Source organism: Lycorma delicatula, chromosome 11 (assembly GCF_047948215.1).
Source record: "Lycorma delicatula isolate Av1 chromosome 11, ASM4794821v1, whole genome shotgun sequence".
Lineage (NCBI taxonomy): Eukaryota > Metazoa > Arthropoda > Insecta > Hemiptera > Fulgoridae > Lycorma > Lycorma delicatula.
In genome coordinates, this window is record NC_134465.1 from 31,278,889 (window position 1) to 31,296,062 (window position 17,174).

At 26.2% G+C, this 17,174-nt stretch overlaps 2 protein-coding genes across 2 annotated transcripts in view; one reads left to right on the forward strand and one right to left on the reverse strand.

Annotated features, from left to right (window-relative positions):
- Positions 1–17,174, forward strand: part of LOC142332366 (putative protein FAM10A4) — a 130,953-nt gene that overhangs the window by 12,164 nt on the left and 101,615 nt on the right. The window contains exon 4 of the mRNA XM_075378774.1: positions 174–418. Within this exon, the coding sequence (XP_075234889.1) occupies positions 174–418 (245 nt within the window). The remainder of the gene's footprint in view (positions 1–173; positions 419–17,174) is intronic.
- The window catches only part of LOC142332364 (uncharacterized), an 89,583-nt gene continuing 74,250 nt past the window's right edge, over positions 1,842–17,174 (reverse strand). The window contains exons 7-11 of the mRNA XM_075378771.1: positions 12,512–12,628; positions 9,993–10,165; positions 7,798–7,989; positions 5,139–5,402; positions 1,842–4,637 (exon numbers count right to left, since the gene is read on the reverse strand). Coding sequence (XP_075234886.1) covers positions 4,254–4,637; positions 5,139–5,402; positions 7,798–7,989; positions 9,993–10,165; positions 12,512–12,628 — 1,130 coding nt within the window. The 3' untranslated portion in view covers positions 1,842–4,253. The remainder of the gene's footprint in view (positions 4,638–5,138; positions 5,403–7,797; positions 7,990–9,992; positions 10,166–12,511; positions 12,629–17,174) is intronic.

Genomic DNA, 17,174 nt, shown 5'->3' on the forward strand with positions numbered 1-17,174 from the left:
TACAAAAGAACTAAACAGTTATTGCTAACAGCTGACATTTGATTGAAATAACTGAGCTACGCAAGTGCCATCTGCTTACATCGTGTATGGGTGGAGTAAATTTGAAACTGACTTTACTTTCAAAACATGCGTTATATTTACTTTTTCTAATTTATTTTTTATTTTTTTCATAGACTCTGCATTGCTTTACGCTAAGAGAGGACAGTGCAGTTTAAAACGTAACAAACCAAATGCATGCATTCAAGACTGTTCACGTGCTTTAGCCATTAATCCTGACTCTGCTCCAGCTTATAAATATCGTGGACGTGGTCATCGATTATTAGGACATTGGGAAGAAGCTGCTAAAGATCTCCGTAATGCGTGTAAAATTGATTTTGATGAAGAAGCTGATGAATGGCTTAGAGAAGTTACACCAAACGTGAGTCAGAATGTTCTTTTCTATTTTGGTTCTTTTTTCAGATAATACTTTTTTTATTTATGATTTTTTTTTAAATTTATATTTTTATAGAGTAGTTTTAGAAAAATGATTTCTGCACTTCTTGATTCTTGAATTAAATTGATACCCTCCAGTTTTGCTTATTAGTTTTTTTTTTCATTTTATCATTCAAATTATATTTTTTAAACATATATAAACTTAATATATTTCTCCATAATATAATTATCAACTTTTTTTTATATATATTTTTCTATTAATGAGCTTTAAAATTTCTTTTTTTTTAGTTTTCCAACCCCAGTCCATTTTAACGAATTAGATAACAATCAGTCAGCTGCCGTGAACCCATCATGCACAAATTTTCATTGTATTGTTGATGTTATTAAATATAATTGATACAGTGTTAAATACATTCAGGTGTGAATTATGTAGCATGTGTTACATTATAAGTTAGTAATAAATTTTTGTTTATTTTGATAAAACAGGTGAACTCTAATTGCTAAACTAGTAAATGCACTGTATTGTATTAAAAGATTGCTTGAAAACAGTTACATCACAATTACTTAATATTTAGAATGACACTATTTTTCAAATTCATGGAAAGACATCTGAATGTGGTTTCAGTATCATAATGTATGTAAAGTATGTCTTATCATTTTGTACTCTTAACTTATTCTACCGCTTCCATAGAACAAATTCTTAAATCTTTCCCTGTGTTAATCTATGCTTGGGTTAGTAGATGAAAAATGTTTGCTATGGTGTTACCTTATGTCCGCTGTATGGACTGCAGTGTCCAAGCAGATGGAGTTATCTGTAAGTGAATTTTAGTGAACTGTTCTTTATATAGCTGCATAATGAACGAATTAAGAACTATTTTGATTGGAATTTGTTATATTTCCAAAGGTCTTTGTTTTTAGAACTGGTATGGTTAGTAGTACAGATCTTAGTACCTATCAGGTTGGTCGAGTAGTGAACTCACCATCGCAAATCAGCTGCTGCTGATTTCTAAGTCAATTGTACAGGGAATTAACTGATTTCGGATCATTGGTAGGAAGTCACCTGTGTAAACACTATACATAAATGTCCCCTTAGCACTGTCATTAAATGTGAACGGTTACTGAGGTAATATAGTAGTGGTGATGCTAAGGTATGTATGTTTATTTGTATGGTGATTCATTCTTCATAATGTCTTTTATTATTTTTTTTCATTAAAAAATCTAAAAAATAGGTGGTGATTTTTTTCTTAAATTATTTCACTTTATTTACCAAATAACACAGCATCCATACACAGAGTACATACAAATTATTTAAATTTATAGTAAATAAAATAATGTGAATTATTATATATATATTTCTTTTTTTTTTTCGATAAAAGAAAAGGTATTTTCTAAATAAAATTAGGCAATAATGTTTTTTATATATTTGATTTTGTAGATATGTTCTAATTTTATTTATAGATGGAAGCTTTATGTAATGATGGATTCTGAGGTTTGATAGAGTCAGTGAATGGCGTCTAAGATGTTAAAATTGTATTAATATTAACGATATATTACAATTATTCATAGCGCCTTTCACTTACATCAAGCAATAAGCGTTAACATTCCTCATTCACCTTTTTTTTGTGTTTTTTTTTTTTTTTTACTTATGTATTAAGCTTGCATCCATATTGTCACACATATTTACATTTTTTTTTTTTTAACATTAAATCTACAGTAACTTAATTAAATGAACAACAAAACTTCTTATCAACTACTTAATTTAAATTAAATTAATTTTAAAACTAAGTTTTAACGGGAACGAATGAATAATAAAAACATAAATAATATAGTAATAATAATAACAATAATAATATATATGTAGCTATATTATATACATAATTTATTTTACAGCACTACTTATTTAAATTATGTTAACTTAAATCTTAAATATTATTTATTTATTCTATTAAATTTATAAACATGTTACCAGCAAAATTAATTAATTCTTTTAACGTAAGATTGTTTAAGTAAATTGTACAGTTAGTATGATTTTGTTGTTTGCCAAAGTTAATAAAACAGAAAGTTACATAGGGTTTTCAATTTTTTTTACAATGGTGGGTCTATTTAAAAAATATATAAGTTGGGAATATTTTAGATGTTTAATTTTCAATTTTGTTTTTTTTTTCTTTACAAATGTTTTTTCTTTGGTCATTGTGTTGATATATATATATATATACAGGATGTTAATGCAGGAAATGTTATCACTGTAAATTGTCTGTTTAATATTGTATAGGCTTCTAGTAGAAATTAGACAATTATTTACTCTATTAATAACAGATATTATTCATAATTTTTTAAATAAAGCCCTAAAGATTATATTGTTTGGTGAGATGCTTGTAATAGAGAATTACTTTTAAAAAATAGTCCATCGTAGCTTAAAGGAACCGATGAAATACATGTGTAGTTGGATCCTTTGTTATAGAATATGGAGTTATAGTTGTTATTTCAATACTTTTCAGCTTTAAGTTGATCATTTCTAGATTTTGCAAAAACATATTTACTGTTCTAGTATTTTGTCTTCATTTAAACTTTACTGGTAATGCATACATACACGCACACACACATACACATATTTTATTTTTAGTAAACTTACAAATACATACATTAAAATTAAAAATGAATTACATATTAAATCCTTTGTAATATTTTTATTTAGTTTTTAATTTTGTTATAATTTCATTCTTATTAGAAGTAACCTTTTACCTTATGTTTATTAAATCGAGGGAAATTGATGAATTTTATAAATAATATCTTTTTTCAGTGATCATCACTTTATATTATATTTTCTAATAACGTCTTTCTTTATGCCTAGGTTTTTATTAAATATTTTATTCTTCATTGTTTACGTTTTTTCCATAATGCAATCAGTTGTTTATATACATGTTTTACATTCTTTTAATTATTTTTTTAAATATTTACTTTAATTTTTTCTTTATATTTCTTTTCTATTTTTTCTTTAGTTCAGAAGGAACTGTTTAAATCAGATATTTAATTTTATTGATTTTATATTTATCAGAATATATATATATATATATTTTTTTGTTTTCTTGGAATAATTTTATACATTAGGAAAATGAAAAAAAAAAATTATAATCTGTTGTTATTTAAGTAGGAAATCGTTCTAACACTAATAGAATATAAAATAAACGTTCATATAATAGAAATCTCTGTTGTATTATTACTTTAATTTATACAGTTCTTATATTTATAATAGTAATATTTTTTTTATTTTTATTTTTTTTACAATTCACTAACATTAAAATCAAAGTCTTATGTATTTAGAATTTTTTTACTATTTCTAATCAGAAAAATGTATATTATTTAAAATGTTTTCTGTAATCACATTTTTTTAAATTGAAGATTATTATAAATATTTTTTTTGCTTTTATGCCCATCAGTTTTATTTCCTTCCATATGTTGGGTCTTTTTTTTTGTTTGATATCTTTACTATATCCATTTAAAGCATCTTTTGTAACCTCGTAACATGTAACCTCTCTTATGTTGTAGACACCTCATAAATTAGCAACACTGTTGGAGATATTTTATAATGATAACTGAGTGTTATTATTTTTATTATTACAAGAAAAATTGCAATTTTACAATTTTAAATTTGTTAAAATATTATTGTAGTAAAGATTATTGTTTTTATAAAAATAAGTACTTGATCTGAATAAACAGTATTAGTAAAAATGTATGTGATTACAGAAGATTTGTTCAACAGTTCTTTTATTTATTATTAATAGTGATGTATTTTAAATTTATTTATCCAAAAAAATCACTATTCAACTTTTTGGTTTTTGAGCAGCAGCATTAGTAAGAACTTGTTCAGCTGATTTTTTGTACTTTCCGACTAATTCTGGGAGATCATAAGCAATTGCAATGTCTAATCGATTAATCGGACAACCGCGGAAATAGGTACATGTTGATGATAATTGTTGGAATTCATATACTGCATTTAAACGGAAGAAATCTCTGTACACTTCTGGATCTGGTAAATCATAACGTGATATATTTGTTAACGTGCTAAGACCTTCATAAATATGATAATTCTGCGGATGTTCAATAATATCATCTGCCACTTTTTTCTTATTGCCAAAAAATGATTTGTGGTTGTAGAATGTTGTTAAATAGCAGTCAACCATTTTTGCATGGTTACGAACTCGTACCTGAAACAAACCAGAATGTTTTTTAGGTGTGATTTCTATTTCTTGAAGTTCTGTATTAAAATTAAAAAAAAATTTTTTTTTTAAATTTGTGTAAGCTGTAATAAAATTTATTGTGCTCTAGCAATGAATTCATCGAACATGACAATAGTTAGTAGAACACAGATTTTGAAAGAAATTCTTATATGAATGAGGAAAAATAATTTTGACTTTTTCGCTTAACATTTTCAGAAAAAAGTAATTTGATTCTTGAATAAGTATAACATGATTTCATCAACAGATGCTGATATTTGAAGATTTTCTTTTTCTGTTCAGCACCTCTATATAAGTTATTGATTATATAGTTTTAATTAAGATTGAAGATAAATAAGTATATCGTTTCAACCTTTGACAAGCCAATTGTAAATCAGTATGTTGTAAATTAATGTTACCTGAATAAATTAGACCACACTATATTAATATATTATAATTACTATATAAATTAATTGATAATTTTAAACGTACCGCAAATCTCCTTGCACTTGCAATTTTATTTTCTACACGTTTATCTACAGCCTCTCGTAAATCACGTAGGAATGCTCGTTCTTGAGCGTATAAAAGACGTGCAGGTGCACCAACTTCATATGGTAGCGACCATAACGATGTTGAATACATTACTGGTGGTTCTGGACTTGACATTAACGGACTTATATTCCATATTAATGTTCCTTGTACTCTCATTAATTCTTCCGGTTTAACTTGATCAGCTTTATTAAGAATTATTCGGGTCTGAAAAAAAATCAGTTTATTATTTAATTGCGATAAAAAAATTTAATTTCTTACAAATATTAAGTTTTATTAAATACCTGTATGTACACACACATTTACAAATGCGCGCACACACACATACACACATATATATATTACTGGTGCTCTTATTTATTAGTGCAGTGAATTTTTTTCTTTCAGTTCCTTTCATAGAAACTAGCAATAGGTAATAATGTATCTATTTAAAATTTCTTCATAAATGAATATGTTGAAATTTAGTAATTTTACCTGTAGATTATCTTTTTGTGTTTCTTCTATGCACTTCACATATTATTGCTAATTAATGGAATTTCACTGCAGTTTAAGCTCAGAAATTTAATTCAAGTTTATCTTGTATTTATTTCACTATGTATTTATTAAAATGTGATCAAAAATTTGAACTTATAAAAAAAAAGGTTGTCAATTTCTGTAGTTCTAAATTTAGAATAAGTAGATTGATTGACCCATCATAGCAGGTACTATTAAGTAATTCTATGTTAACACAGTTAATGTACATGTGTATATAAACAAATTTCTCTGACTTTCTAGTAACGCAGTTTTCATTTCTAGATAAACCAAAAGTATTATGAAGATATGACGAATCTCACTGTGTAAGAGAAATTTCTCTTCTCACTTTTCATTCTGTAAAAATTTGTAAAGGGAAAAGTGACTTTATTTTTTTATGTTTAAATTGTACTTTGCACATTTCATATGTTTTATAAAGAACATTAACTTATTACTTTTCATTTTGCATTGTTTACTTCTATAACATTTTTATTTCCTTGTATGAAGTGCAGGAAGTATGTAATCACAAAAAATTTCAAAATAACAACGGAAGTATCCATTTTGACTAGTTTCGGCGTGACATCTGTACACTATATATATATATATATCTTTGCAAGATATCTTGCAAAACTCAAAAACAATTAGCCGTAGGACGTTGAAATTTTGGATTTTGGACTTTTTCTGAACAGCAGTAATAAACCCTCATTGAGAGCTTTTCAATGATGTATCATAACTGGTACTTATTTTCATTGGTTCCAGAGTTATAGCCAAATTAAATTTTAATTAATGAAATATTTTATAATCTTACAAGGCATATCGGTTTGAATTAGACTTCATCTCTTTTTTTTAATTTAAATATATTGATTTATTAATAATTATTTATCTCTGATTATAAAAAAAAATTATGATAAATAATTCAGTAACAAAAAATTTTTTTTTTAATATTTGTTTGAAAACTTTTCGTGTTAACTCAGTCCATTAATTGGCAGTCTATTTTGATGACCGTCTTATATCGTCTTATTTATCTTAAAGTTTCGCTGGAGTTTGTTACCTCAGTTTATAAAATGATTTATAAAAATACATTATTTAATTTTCATTTTTTGGGTTATACGCAATTCAAATTTTGCAAATAAAGTGTTCCTTTCAATAGAAGTGACTAGAACTGCCATTTTCTTTTTGAAGGCTGTTGTTTCTTGATTTTTCAAAGAAATTTTTCTTATTTTAACTTTGCTTACTATGTTTTTATGTACAACTAATAGAATCATGTAGAGAGTAATCTTATCCATAATTTTTAAGGCTACACTTCAAAATGTTATTCTGAAAAGTAAGAAAAACCTTTTAAAATCAGAGCTACTCTGCACCTTTTTATAAATGAAAATGTGGTAAGTGTACTCGTAAGTTTTAAATAAAACTTACGAGTTTCTTACTTCCTACTTTTCACTTCATATTCTTCATTTTGCAAAACTTTTCACTCCTACTTTTCAAATGTTTACCTCATAAAAAAAAGGCAACAAAGTGAGACGGAATAGTTAAAAGATAGGCTGTAGAGCTTACTTTAACTTGTTTTAAGTGATGAGTAGTTTGTTTTAATCTATTCATGTTAGTATTCAGTTGGTTTTCACGTACTCATTTTGCAGTATATTTTATTATTCATACTCAAAATTTTCAGGCTAACATACTTTGTCTGATTGCGTACTTCATTTTATTCAATATGGTATTTTCTGAATAATGCCAGTTTTTTGTTAATCATAAAAGATTTTTCACTAAAACCATGCTTATATCCTACATCTTTGGCATTTATATTTTTGCAAAGCTTTTGGCATAAATGAATTATATTGTATATGTTTCACTAAAACCCATTATCAAAAAGGTTAAACAAAATTTGATATTGAATTAAATTATTGGTATAAACCAATTAAATAATTGGTGTATTATTTTGGATTCTAACATGATGATTTTATTGCTGGTAACAAAAGCAAAAAGCAAGTGATAATAGCATTCATCACAACATAACTTATACTACAACTCTTTCTAATTCTGTTGATATATTTTATTTTTAATATTGACAATTTAAAAGAAGTTAGGCATTTACCTGGTATTCTCTGCCCTTTAATTGATCAAGAATAGCTTCAGTTTCTGGTCCAACATCTAGTTTTGACGGATCATAAACAAGGAATATTATATCTGCTCTATCAATAAACCATTGGCACGCATCGTTAAATGGAAACAATCTTTCCACTTGTTTCCTTATTTCCAGTATACCTGGTATTTCTACTATATTAACCTAAAAAAAAATTTGTTTACATTTTATTATTTTATATTTATCAAATAATTACATACCAACCTGACTTCAGTCAAGTCCTGCCTTATTACATTATTATGAAGAATCTTCTTATTTGGTGAAATATATCTTCCTGGCGAATACATTTTAATATTCCAATTTAATATTGGGATTATCTCGTAATCAAATTTGTTTGAATAATACATTTGGCTTATTTTATTTTTACTTTAAAAACTGTACTTGTTTCTGAAACATGAGTTAACTGGACTGAGAAACTTCCACCATTAACCAAAAGTTGAAACTTTATTCATAAACTGTACACTACAATAAAAGTTAGCTTAAATTTCTCAAACATGGTTACTGCTGATATATTTAACAAATTATTAAAAAAGTGAAACTCCACCTTACCAACAAATTAAATATGTCTCACTCAATGTTTCAATCCTTAGACCATCGTCAGGAGAATAAAATAATAATGTAAATTAAAATCTAATTAATGAGCAAAAATTTTTTCAAGATAAATTGTTTAAACATGCCATGAATATAGATATAAAGAGATAATAATTTAATATAAATTTTTTTTATATATTTTTTTAATAGATTTTAAAATCAATTTTTTAAAAATTAAAGAAAAAATATATTTTAGCTAGTATGTTATATAATATGTAATTACAGCAAATATAATGTCATTTATCAGTATAACTTCTTTTTTTTTTTAATAATATATCGAACAAATGTTCTCCACCATTTTCTATACACTGTTGTAATCTGTCCTGCAGATTTTGCATTGCTGCTTGCAGCCATGATGTCTGGGATTGCTTTGATTTCTTCTTGTGTGGAGGCTTAGAGTTTGTAATTGTTATTAGATTTTTAGATATACTATTGAACACTAGACATTTGATACTCCTCCAGAGAAAGTATTCACTGAGGGGATCTGGAGAATTTGTTGGCATGTGAGATCTCACTCTTTGGAAATTCCATGTTCTGAAAACATCTCTCAAACACTACCATAGATGCTCTGGCAGTATGGGCTTTTACTCTATCCTGCCGGAACCACATTGATTTCAAGTTGATCCCACAACAAAGCAGTTCACAAGCAAGGATATCTTGTAATATCAGTTTACCAGTCAGAATTGACTATTACCATGTGCCCTTCCTCTTCAAAGAAATAAGGGGCTGTGATTCCAAAACTTGCCAGAGCACATCAGACAGTTGCACATGATCTGTGAAGAGGATTCATATGAAACTGCTTAGAATTCATATTGAATTAGTAACAAAATATTTTTTGTTCTCTGTGTCTTATAAATGAAAATGAGCCTTGTCATTCATTAGCAAGACCATTTCATTGGTAAACAAATTAATGAAATATGTACAAAATGTCGCCTGACTTGCTTTGTCACACTAACTTAGATCTTGCTGTGTCATCATTTTATATAGATGAAAGTTCAAATCCTTGTGTAGAATTTTTCTGACTTTACTGTGGGAAAAATTAAGAGCCGCAGTATGCTTTCTTATTAAGTGCTGAGGGTTCCTCATAGTTGCCTGCCTTATTCTGTCAGTGTTTGGAGGAGTTCTTGTAAGTGCACAGGTTCTAGTGATTTGTTTTTCATTGCAGAAACAATAATTTAGAAATATGTTATCCGTAATTTTGTTGTACTACGGCTAGGAACAGCACCATTAACATGAAATATTAAAATGCTAACCAAGTTGTGTAATCACAACCGAATCACCATTTTTAAAGTACATTTCCACTATAAACACATGGTGTACAGTAATCTACTGCTCCATTGTTACTGAAATGCAAGCTCACAGGCATTTCAATTCCTGTCTATATGGCAGAGTTGTCAACTTATTTTTCTTTAAAAATTGTCAGGTTTCTATGACTCGCCTATATATCTCTTTTATATTCAAATAGACTAATTTTATTTATTTGTATTGGTGAAACAGGCAATAGCTAATTGTATGGTATTTATAATTAACTTTATTATAGTTATAATTTGTAATACCTTTTCTAATAATGGTTTATTAAGTCTAAGCCCTCTTAATCTATCTAATAATCCTTGTCCAAACTTTTGTAATCCAGAAAATGTCCAGTCAGCTGCTAGTTGTGTTCCGTCGAGTATTTCTTCATCTTCTCCCCACATAACAATATTAAAGTAAGCTGGTGAGGGTTCAGCACCTATTAAAAAATTATAATTCATTAGAAATGTTCTTAATTAAATATAAAATATGTGAAGTTTTGTGTAGGGTTAAGGTTTGGTTTTGTTTTTATTGTACTGACTTAGACTGTGTTGTTTCAAATATTGAAATGCAATTCGTTACATATTATTTTTAATTTGATAACTCTGGGAAACTAAAAGTTTTGAATTTTCACATATAGATGTGGATCCACAGGCTAATTCCATTGTTTCTCTCATTCTTTGGAAAATTATAAAAAAAATTCTGCATATTCAAAGTGCTTTTGAAAAATATCTGCAAAGTTTCATAGCGATATTTTAATTTTTTTTTTATTGTCAGTGTTTTTAAAATTTTAAATTTGTACTTTGAACTTGCATGAAATATCAGAACATATATCTGTATAAAAAAATTCAAATGTATTGCATTTGCAAATTGAAAAAAAATCATGTTTGAATTAGTTCTGAAATTTATACAATGTATTAGTTTTTCATAATTACTGTTCAATTATAATTCCTAATTTATTTAACTTTTAAATGACTCATTTTTAAATGATAAATCTTTTTCTTTCAAAGTATTTTCTGAACTAATTATCAATTCCAGATTTGAAGTAAACGCTTCATTAATTGTGTAGTGAATTATTTAATAATTGTAATGTGACATCACATCTATATTTTATCACACTGTTCCAATAAATTACCAGTATATTTCAGTAGAATTCTGAATAGTCAGGTTGTATTAGACTAACCTTTGTTTGTACACTACTTATTAAAATTTAAAAATATTATGAAAAAATTAAGGGAAAATTAATAGATATTTTTTATCATTATTTATCATAATTATTATTTATTGTAAGAAAGCAAAGCAGTTATGTTTCATGGTATTATATGTAGTTGATAAATGCCTGTTAATATTGTATAATTATTCCAAGAACATTGTTTATTATCAGAAAAAAATTATGGAACACCAATTTCTTATCTAAGAAATAATTTTATTTTATAAAATTTAACCTCATGTTTTCTCTTAATAATTTAACCCAAAAATAAAATTGCTATATTTTTTTGAATGCTGTAAGTTGCCATTTATTTATGAAACATTTTTTTTTCATTGTACATGATAAAAAAAAAATCAGTTTTCAGGTGTTAAAAAATAATTAACTGTTCATAATTACGGGGTATGTTTAGAAAATAACTAAACATTTTTAATTACATGCAATTACATTGATTATTAATCAATAAATTTATTTTTTTTAAATTACCGTTTGTATTTGATTCGTCCTCGTTTATAAAATTTATTGATTCAAATAATATTTATTTTAATTTGTATTACAAATATTTGTTTATTTCTCTATATACTCCTTGTAAATTTTATTAATTAATATTAGAACAATAAGTGATTATGGTTGGCCTGTTTGTAGACCTGGTAAATTTTACAACATTTTGTAACAGATGCCTGTAATATATTGCACAGATACTTTTTTTTTTAAATAATCATTTGGGGAAAACTTACTTATGATCAGAAATAAATCATGTACTAATCTTAAAGACTGTTGCTTCTACAACACCAATTGTGAGTACAAAATTTCTTAAATACTAAAAAAGAAACATGAAATTTTTATTTGGAAAGATTTGGCAGTTACGGATATTCATATTGTTTAAATGCGTAGGACATATTCTAAAAAGAGGTTTCTTTATTAAAAGTTTGTCAACGAACCCTACAATTTCAACAAATTTTTAATTCATGCTTCTACACAGATAATTTTGTGTGTGTATGTGTTTATATATGTAAATAAAATTCACCTACAAACACCAAAATTACTTGTTATAGCTTTGGATTTTCAAAGAAGCTTTTCGAGAATCTGTGGATTATAAATATTATTATTAGGTAATTAGTTTCCATCATTATATTTAAACACTGCTAATTTTCACAATCGACTGAATTAAATAGTGGTTATAATTAACTTTGCTATTAAAACAGGGATGCCAATTTTATAACTGCTTTAATTGTAATCAATAATTCAGCTGATCATGAAAATGATCAGTTTTTAAATATTATTGATGGAATTACATTACTTGATAATAATAATGTTTTATAGCTGATAATGAATCCATGGATTCTTGAAAAGCTTTTTATATAAATTTGTAATTTTGTGTTTTAAACTTGCTACTTTGGTCTATTAATTAATCACTTTTGTTAATAATTATTAATTATAACACACTAGACAATGTATTAAATTAAAATTTTGTATGTACAAGTATCATTTTTAGTTTGTAACTATATACATGATAAAATAAAAATATGATGTAAGTTTTAACAATTACTTGTAAATTTTACATATTAATTTTTTTACCTGTTCGTAATGCTGTTTTCTTATATTCATTATCAAGCAGGTAGTTAATAATTGTTGATTTACCTCCACTCCATGGTCCCATAAATAATACTAAAGGTTTGGAGAATATTTCTGGATCTGGAAGAAAAAAGATTAAGTTTATTTTTGATTTCTACTATTTAAGTAAGATAATTTATCATTTTTTCATAAAAAAAAAGTTTTTTTTGTAGTAGGTCTTTTTAAAAAACACCCTCCCAGAGAAAGACTTTTTAACTTAGTGTTTTCATGAAGTAATGTATATAATTTTACTGCTCAAAATAAATAAAAAATCTCTCGTAAAGATAAATTCTACAAACACGTTTGTTTTCAAGTTATAGTTGGCAAAAACTGTTTCCCTATTTTATGCTTCAAAGATAAAATGATACATTAAAATTCTGGGACAAATTTACTGGTATTACATATGTTATCGTTAACTTTTTAAAACTTGTCCTAGAATTATTATTGGTCCAAGAAAATATTTGTAATTAAAAAAAAATTAGAATGGAAAAACACATTTTTTTAAGTTTGGTATAAATTTACTTTATTAAATTGCCAGTAAACAAAAAAGAAACTGCTACAAAAGGTTAGAGGATTTAATTTTGAGAAAATTTATGTTATTAAAGCCAATCAATGCAAAATTCTGATATCATGACGTGGTTTTAAAACCAAGTCTTTATGCAGCAAAAATTTTAACATTAATCAAGAAAGACTAGAGAATATTTTGAAAAAGTAAAAATTGTAAGAATAGTATTAGGCTCGATCTGTGAAACTAATAAAAATGTTTTATGATCAAATAAGAAAATTTATAGAAAATTTTAAAACATAATTGACATAATCGAGAAAGATTAAGAAAAATGATGATTGAGAAATGACAGCAGATTAAAGCCTCAAAGGAAAAGTAAAGTTTGTTCACATGGTTCAAAGGCGGCCAATTTGAAAAAAACTTGTATCAGCAATATCAACTGATTTTCGAAGTCAAGAGTTCTAAGCCTCGATTCCTTGTAAAGGCAGTTGCTTTTATATGGATTGAATACAAGACTGTGGATACCAGTGTTCTTTGGTGGTCTGGTTTCAATTAACCACATTGGGAAGGCAATGGCAAACCACTCATAAAATTGCCAGGAAAATTCTATTCTGTGGAATTTTCACTGATTTAATTTTTTGAATTATTTATGCTTAACATAGATCATTAAAAGCATTAAATGTATCCAATTTTTGTGATACTTTTCAGTTCTTTAAATTTTTTTTGAAATCCAGGAAATTTTAAACAAACAACTTACAACTTCTTCATTTGATACTTAAACAGTCAATTTAAAGATGAATTTAAAAGTATTATTTTTATTATAATTAATTTTTTAGTTTTATATTTATCTATTATATGCAGGCTTATAAAAAAAAGAAATAAAAAGCCATTCACAGGAATTTTAAAAGTGAGAAAACCAGTTTAATAAAAATAATAAAGGAATGCAGAGAAACAGTTTAAAAAGAGAAACTGTGCTTCCAAATGTAATTAATGTTGTATACTGCAAATGTAGTGTATTATCAAATGTGATTTAAGACTGTAGTCAGCCTAGAATATGATCAGCCTGTAGTGTGTGGTTTTCTCAAAGAATTTTCTTGAATTTACATGAAAAAGTATTTCGTAATAACAATGATATATATAAGCTATTTATCATTATGTTATAATATACAGGTGTTGTAAAGTATGGAAACTGGTTCATATTTCAAAATGGAGGAATACAAGGAGGTAGAAATAAGTGCAGATCTACATAGTCACAAAAATTACTTTTTTACGACGTGTTTGAAATTTTTGACCACAATTTTATATCTACTACATTGAATTGAACTTTTTTTTTAAATAGGAAGTTGAACATTTGATACATGATTTTAATGTAAAATTGTACGAGAAAAACTATGGTGAAAACAGTTTATAAATTACTTCATTTTCGAGTTGAATGGTATTATTATTATTATTAGTGTTTGGATCATTAATTCCAACATTAACTGTTTAAAGCTTGTTATCAGATGTAATTTGGAAGGTATTTCAAAATAAAAAAAAATTACTGTGGGCGTTCTACCTTGTTTTATTTCTACTTCAATATTATTTTTTTTTATAACTAATTGCGTATAACTCAGAAACAAAGGCATTTATCAAAAGACAGCTTTCATCATCATTGTTTTCTTGTAAAATTTTACATTAAAATTCTCTTTCATATGTCCACTTTCCTATTTTAAAAAAAAGAGTTAGATTCATTGTGGCCAATCCAAGTTGGCAATTTAATTCAAATGTTTTTTCTTATTTAAATTGGAAATTGTCTGTTAATCTTAAAAACTTTGCCAAAGTTAAGTTTTCCATTTAAAAAATAAATCTTATAAATTATATCTAAATTATACAAACTATTTTTGAGAGGTCATTTTAAAATTATGCAAATAGTAGTCACACAACAAATAATTTACTTATTTTTTATTTTTATTTAGAATTTAATAATGGTAAGTTTTATTTTGAGATCCATTACAAAACAATGATTGTTGTAGTTTTTTATGATCATGAGATGCCATATAATTATAAGAATTTGTTAATCTATTATAAATTACAGTGTAAATTAAATGTAATATTTGAGAAAGGATAATGAAAAAAAAAGGTTTAAATCTAGTTTAACAATCGCAATATGACGACGGGTTTGTGCTATTTGGCAAACGGTCAAATTATCTATTACATTTAGGTTACTTAGACAGTCAACTGTGCCAAACAAATATGTATGTAGTGTATAGAATGAGTTTGAAGTTTAGTTGTAGGATTAGGAACTAGGAATTTTTTTTACTTTGGAAATATAGAGATTAAACGGTCTGATTAGAAAAAGATATTTAATGCGTTGGAGAAATATATTTTTTTTTTTGTTAATGAAAAATCTTGTTTTGCATTTTTAAATATTTTATTTGGATATCGTTATTAATAACTTTGAATTTTTTTCAGTTCATTTTTACTCAACTTATCATATAAGTATTGGCAAATATACAAAATTATTATGACTAAATTGTTGTAACTAGAGTGGAATATGTTATGATAAATGGGATTTTTTTTTTTTTTTTAATAAATTGTGACTCATGAAATACCAGTCTTAGAGCAATTTGATTAGAGGATTAAATATGAAGGAAAATTATATTTTATTGCTGTTTTCAAAATATTTGTAATAGCTAGTCATTTGAACTTCTATATAAGAAACATTAGAAAAATCTTGTTAAGTTGGAAGTTAAAATTGATGACCATGAAACACAAAAAAACTATTTTAGATGCATTTTTGCTAAGATTCTAATGTGCAACCTATGAAATCTGGTCATTACACAACACCAGGAATGTTGCTGGATTGAGTAGTATCCTGGAAATTGAAGGGTGTTTGTATACAAGTATATATCAATGTGTAATAGTACTCTTCAGCAACATATTTGAATCGGTTTTTTTTTCTTCACTTTTTAACTGAAAAATCACATTCAAGTGAATTTTCTGTATTTTAAGTTATATATCTTTTATATTATTTTTTGTTCCTAAAAAGAAAATTATATCTTTTTATACGTATCAATAAATATTGATTCAGAAGTTATGAAGTGTTATACACAGTTGATTTCATCCTAAATATAGTCTGAGATGATTGTATTATAAAAATATCAGTGATCAAGATGAAACTAATGGGTTTTTATGGGAAGTAGCCAGTAAGAACAATAATTGTTTTGTAGATGAGGTGCCAAAACAGATGGAAAGTTTCACATACCTGGGTAGTATATAACTGTGAAGAAATTTTAAGAAGGATAGGTAAATTTCAATCAATTGTTGATACTTTGGTTCATTTAGACATAAAGCCAGGAAAGACATTTGTCTTAGGTTGTTTGATATAATGGCTTTACCAAATTTGCTTTATGGTGGTGATTTGAGTTTTAAAAATAAAATCACTGCAATAAGTTAAAGCACAGAATTGAATTTTTTAAGTGCTACAAAAGGATGTAGTTTGATTGACTGTAGGAAATGAAAATAGTTTATAAGAGATATTCAGGAAAGAAATGGTAGTAGAAAATTTATTATAGTATTGTGAAAGATTGGTACAAACATGTGGAGTGCATGTCTGAGCGTAATGCATCACTATGTGCTTTAAATATCGACAAGTTAGTAGTCACAATCTAGGAAAACCAAGAAAGCAGTGATTTAAAGCTGCAGTGTTTGTGCCTAATCTGTAAGGGAAGAAGTAAAAAAAAAAAAAAATTAATGTTTTGAATCTATTTTATTACATATTGCCAGTGACATTCTTTTGGCAAAAACCAAAAGCCAAGTTAAAAGTACTGAACACTGAGGATTTATGGCTTGAAGAGAAGTTCAGTTTGAAATAAATAAAAGTAAAAAAAAAATTACAAAAGTGGGCAGAAATGTTTGAAGTCAGTTTTCTGTTTAAAGATTATTTTATTTGAAATTTTATAGTTTTATTTTTGTTTGAAATTTGATATTCTACCTTTAAAAAACACTGCTCATTCAAAAAATAAGCTATTCACAAAAAATGCAAAGTTGAGACGCAGAGAAATGATTGTAAGTTGAGACTGCTACTGAGTTTAAGCTAAGGCTGTCTGATGTGAATGAATATTTATTTTTATTATTTACTGT